Source organism: Solanum verrucosum, unplaced genomic scaffold (assembly GCF_900185275.1).
Source record: "Solanum verrucosum unplaced genomic scaffold, falcon-dt-bn FXZP01001106.1, whole genome shotgun sequence".
Taxonomy (NCBI): domain Eukaryota; kingdom Viridiplantae; phylum Streptophyta; class Magnoliopsida; order Solanales; family Solanaceae; genus Solanum; species Solanum verrucosum.
Window position 1 is genome coordinate 595649 of NW_026019643.1, and position 6039 is coordinate 601687.

At 31.2% G+C, this 6039-nt stretch overlaps 2 protein-coding genes across 2 annotated transcripts in view; both read right to left on the reverse strand.

Moving 5' to 3' along the window:
* The window catches only part of LOC125826298 (uncharacterized), a 445897-nt gene that overhangs the window by 354879 nt on the left and 84979 nt on the right, over nucleotides 1-6039 (reverse strand). The gene's annotated exons all lie outside the window — the stretch shown is intronic.
* Nucleotides 4442-5758, reverse strand: LOC125828797 (uncharacterized). Its single transcript, XM_049508153.1, has one exon. It carries the CDS (start codon nucleotides 5756-5758, stop codon nucleotides 4442-4444), a length of 1317 nt encoding a protein of 438 aa, XP_049364110.1.

Consider the following 6039-nt stretch of genomic DNA (forward strand, 5'->3'; position numbering starts at 1 on the left):
CACCTAACTCATCCTGTACTAGGAGTTATGGTCGTTTGAAGTTGACCCAAAACTTAAGAAAAACTAGGAATGACTTGAATGCTTTTCTCTTAGGTTCTTCTTGGAACTCAAGGTGCAACATCTAGTGACCTTAATACTCAAGAAATTTTAAATTCCTTGAAAAAATCTCACTCACTATGAAGAACGGTTCGGTTCTTAGCTCAATAATTTTCTGGGGTGTTACACTAATGTTAGGAAATCTAACATTCACCCCAACCTCATTTGGGGATCCATCTTTGTGCATGGTGGAGCAATAAAATCATATGTGCACACATCAAATTTTTAGATGGAAATTATTTGGTTCCTGACCTTGAACCAATTGTGATGGGAGAACCTTGTTGGCTTGATGCATTCACGTTAAATAAACTCATCTCATGCCAAGTTTTATTTGAGAGATTTGTTCTCATAATCATTGGTCTAGCTATAATTGGAGGCATACAATTTCCGTTAAACCAACCAACATTATCAACATAATTTTATAGTTTTGAACTGTGCTCTTAATTTAACAATTCGAGCAAACAACCTTACAAAAACCAATTTGTAAGTTGACACAAATGCACATGTGACCACTCCATAGATGCATCTATTAAATCATAATAGTGAACGGTCCACATGGCAGGTGAACGGGCCCATATTCACCTTTATATATGTTCTAAATAATTTCAGGGGATACAATCCCAACCTTAGCTGGTACAATGATCATTTTATCACGAGAACAAGCAACATATGAGAATTCTTGAAGAATCTTTTATTTCTTCAACATATAACCACATGAATTCTCAATTCTTTTGCATCACATTTGAACCAAAATGGTCAACCGGTTATGCCAACTGATCTTTATTCTAGTAAACTTCTAGTTTACTTTTGCATGTGATTCCTTCATCATGCTCATATTTTTATTCAACAAACCAAAGAAAGGCGGGTAACCTTTTATGTAAATATTCATAACCCGCTTTGATTATAGTAATCTGAAGATATTTAATCTTTCAATAATTTATAGTCTCAATATAATAATCTATTTTTTCAATTCCTCCGAAACTTAAAAAGTTTCTTTTGAGACTTACTACAATCCCAATATTATGAACAATTTCATTCTGGATAGTAACAAATTAGCTCTTTCGGAACTCTCAACTAATTTTGTGTACTACCATAAATTTCACAACACCATTTTTATGGTGCCCATCTCCTTCAAGGAGAAAATTATTATTATTGTCATGGTTAAAATTATTACATGCAAGACTTATTTCTTGACAACCAATGACAAATTTGTGTTGCCACACAACAACATTTATTTTGATCATGGCCACAACCTTTATAGAAAATATTTATTTCTTTCTTTTGTCCTCAATAATTCATAATAAAACATACCACAATACTCAAAGTATATGACCAAAATAACCATTTATGTCAACATATTTTCTTTCAATCTCTCAAACCTCCCGTAGAGGTGAGATGTGACATTCATCCAACAATACATGAACATGTTCTTATCCATACGAACACAAGTCACATTTTCTTCAAGAAATGGACAATAACCATTTGCACATGCTCCATAAGTTTTTATTAGAAACTCATTGTCATGCTTTGGCATTATCAAATTTATGTGACTCACCTCAACATCACTTTACGAGGTCAAATGTACCAATTGTACTACCACTTTGTATTCCTTTATTTTGATGGAGGATTTACAAAACTTTTCAAATTGGGTTGCACCAACAACAATGTGCCCAATAACTTCTCATACCACTTTGATGGATAAAAATTACCTTTAACAATTACCTTCATATTTGAAGGACCATCTTAAGAAACAATGTGTCCAATAACCTTTTATATCACTTTAATGGACAAAATTATGTTTACATTTGAAGGAACATCTTAAGAACCCATAATGTTCTTCCTTTTAATTACCACAATGATGACCATTATCATTTTACCACACCCATATTCATACATTCAACCACTTGTCATTTTTCAGATTATGCACTGTTATCACATTCACATAAGAGAATGGAGCAAATCAATTGAGCGGATTTCATGACTTTTATCAAGAGCATCTCAATTTGCTCAGTCATCATTACATCAGCATTATATTATGTTGGGACTTGAACCCAACGTCTTACCCATAAAAAGGCATTTTAGGTCATTATTTGTTGGGACCCAACCCAACATTTTATTATCATGATGCATCAGGACTCTCACCCGATTACCTTCTTGGTGCGATAGGATTTGAATCCTTCGTCTTACCCTCAATCAATGACATAAATGCCAAATATAATAGGACTCACCATTGAGTCTTAAAAAAAAAAAATACCACTTTGTGATTAACATGTACAAATAAATATAGAACAAAATTGTCACTTTGTGATTAGCATGCATAATAAAATATAGTACAAAAAAAAAACACAATAAAAATATTCTCAACAAAGTATGTACTAATATCTTAAACTAGTCAAAACAGAGAGTTACATATAACACCTGTCAATGAATACCATTCATGGTTGTCTATGTTAGTAACATAGCCATAACGACTTTGTTTTACTGCTTTAGGTGGTGATAGCTTTTATATATTTGCTTAATTATAAGCTTTATATTATATAATGTTTGGTGCATAATTATTAAGGTAGTGAATTACCATTATAAATCAAAGAATCCATTGCACACTAGAAAAATAATAATTCCAATTACACTAAAATAAAACTTTTCACTACCACCACCTCTTTTTCAATTTCCATGTGAACCCAAAATATTTCACGCACAAAACAAAATAAATTAAAAGCTTATGTAATAACCAAAACAGTGAGCATAATCATAAATAAAATATAAAATAAATTCCACATACAAAAGAAAGTATATATAGTCATAGGTGAAAAAATGCACAGTAACAATAATATTAATCATTCACCTTGTTCACAAGTAATAGATAAAATAGATTCCACAATAATTTACCTTGCTCTCGAGAGAAAAATAAACACAATTATTTTACCTCCTTTTATTTGTTTTGCTTCAATCCTGCAATAGTAGAACATTCGTGTTAATAACGTGTTATAAAACTAAAGCAAAATAAGACAAGAAATATAGAAGATGAAATCAATAGAAATAGGGAGACAAGAGATGAGAGCTTTTCTTATTATTCCAAGTCTTCAAGTGTATACAATATGAACCCTTATGCCTCTATTTATAGTGTAACATAGAGGCATACAAACGGTTAGTCATAAACATGACATTAACTTGAATATAATGGGGAGGTTATGAAAGTGAAAGGTTACAAGAATAATGGTTATAAAGGTGAAAGTTATGGAGGTTATGATTATCTTCATAATGGAGGAAAATAATGGAGTAACTTCTTGATGTAGTGGACATCCACTATATTATTTTATAACAATTCCATAATTGTCAAATATATTTATCTTATTTTTTGTATTTCAAAAATATATTATAGTTAACATATACTCCCTCCGTCCCATTTTATGTGACAACATTTCCTTTTTGGTTAGTCCCAAAAAGAATATCACATTTCCATATATGGCAAATATTTAAACAAACAATTCCTCTTTTACCCTTATTGGTCCCACTTAATTTTAAAAATAATACTCCTATTTTTTTTTTATAAAAGGTCATCAATAATTAATTGAACCTGCAATTTCTCTTTCCTATAAAAACAATGTTGTAGCTTTTTGTTGTATATGACTAGAATACCATTCTTTACTCTTTCCAATTTGTATAAACTTTTTTTGTCCACAGTTATTCTTCGTTCTTTCTAATGTTTCACCAAGAAAAAAAGATTTGCATTTTTACATTACATTGCTTTCTTATTTTTTCACTAAAATTTTGGGGCTTTCACTTAGTAAGGTAATGATTTTAATGAAAAGTATTCTAACATGAATTTGATGATTATCTTAAATTACAATCTATTTAAGGAAAATCAAAAACTTCAAATTCAAACTAGATAGTGAACAATTCAATAATAATCGTTTCGTAACATTGCTCTCAACTTACAATTTTAATTCAATATCAATGAAATTTGTTTTTAAGATTAAATTAGCAATAAGGCACCAAAAAAAATGGTGACAATGCTACAAATAATTCATGCTACTTTGGATCCATCGTAGTTTTTGTTATACTTTCATAACTAATAGCCATAAGTACAAAAATTACATATGGTCACCATGATTGTAAACAATAGTAATGCTCCTAATATACTTGACAAAATATCATTTCAACTTTCACATATTAAAGGAGTACAAAAATAACATGGTGATCACCTTGGATGTACACAATACTAGTACTTTCTCTACTTATAAAATATCATTTCATTTTTCATTTGTTAAAATTTTCTATGTTCCTACAAAATTATCAAAAGTGCATTTCAAAAAAGAAAAATTTGCCATACTAGTTATCCCTATCATTGTTGAAGTAGAGTTGAAACATGATTGACAATACCAATATCACAACAAAGTTGAAGAGGAAGATTGTCTTCTCTTTCTAATCTGTTTTTGTTCAAATGAGGAACTTTGTAGTTGTTGTCTCCATTACCTTTCATCACCTCAATCATACAAGATTGTAAAGTAAGAAATACATGATTGAGTTGTTCAACCTTCATTTCATCAAAAGATCTTTCCACCGCTTCCACTAATTCATCAACATTTGAAGGAACCTTTTGATATTGAAGAGATTGGATTGCTCTAAAAAATCCAAGGTCCAACACATTTAAATCAGGGTTGTTAGGTGGTTGAAACCATAGTCTAATGTCGAATCCATCTTTTTGGACAGCTTCAACAAATTCCAAATCATTGACACCAATATGTGGTCTTGCATTATCTTGTTGTATAAAGATAGGAATGTTTGAATCCGAAGCTGGCCATTTTGATCTAATGGCAGGAAGAACTTTCTCAATCAAACAAGCCCTAGTAATATCTTTAGTTACTGATAGAATGGCTTTTGTTTCGAGAGTTCCTGCTGTTCGATTTTTGCTATTCTGCTTAGCTGGTTCCTTAACTACAAATGGAAAAATACCTATTTTTCCAGAAAATAGCTCAATTCCATTTTCATCAAATCGAGGACGAGCAACAACAGCCATAAACATAACTTTTGGAATAAAGTTTTTACTTTTACAAGAGCGATATGGATCAGGCTCATGTTCTTCAGGAAGTAGGTAGTACCTTTCACTCTTTTTAGATAAAAAAAACCATTTCTCGTCAATGTGAACATAATTAAACATATTCACAAATTTTGGATTTGTCTGAATTGTACTCTGATCAAGCATTGAAAAGCAAAATTCAAGTCGTACCTTCTTATTTTGTTCGGTTAGTTGAGGCCTAATGGAATTGGTATGTGTCCGAATAGTGCCATCTTTTATCCGCCGAAAGACAGTTGATTTCATCGCAAAAGTCAGAGATCGAATATTTGTTCGACGACAAAGTGGAGTTTCTTTAACTTGATTAATGTCAACTTCCACCCGTTTCCTTCCAACTCTGCCTACAAGTTTCGAAGACACATCCAACGGTGTACCATTATCAACAGATGATTTACATTGCTTCCAAATGCGTAAAATAGTTCTTCTTGATTTGTTGAACAAAATATCAGCTTGTTTTAAAGATCCATATTTGAGTTTTCCTTCCTTGCTTTCTTTCAAAAGCCAATCTGCAATGGCTTGACGTTCTTCAAATTTTAATCGCTTGTTTTTAGTGGTTGGATCTTCCGGAAATACAACTATACTCATTTCTGGAGTATAAGCAAGAAACGAAAAAAAAGGAGATGAAAGAAAACAATACAATAGTCCTGCAGGAGAAATTATTCAAAGGTAACAGAGGGAAAAAATGATATGAAAATATAAAAAACATCTCTCTTAATAGCACTTGCTGAAAAAATTCAAACAAAATTATGATTACGCGCCATGAATTTAATGTGATTTTGGCGCCACAAATCTAAAAATAATTGGAATCAAGAAGAGGATTTTTTTTCAAAAAAAAACATGGTTTGCATAGATGGGACGATCTTCTT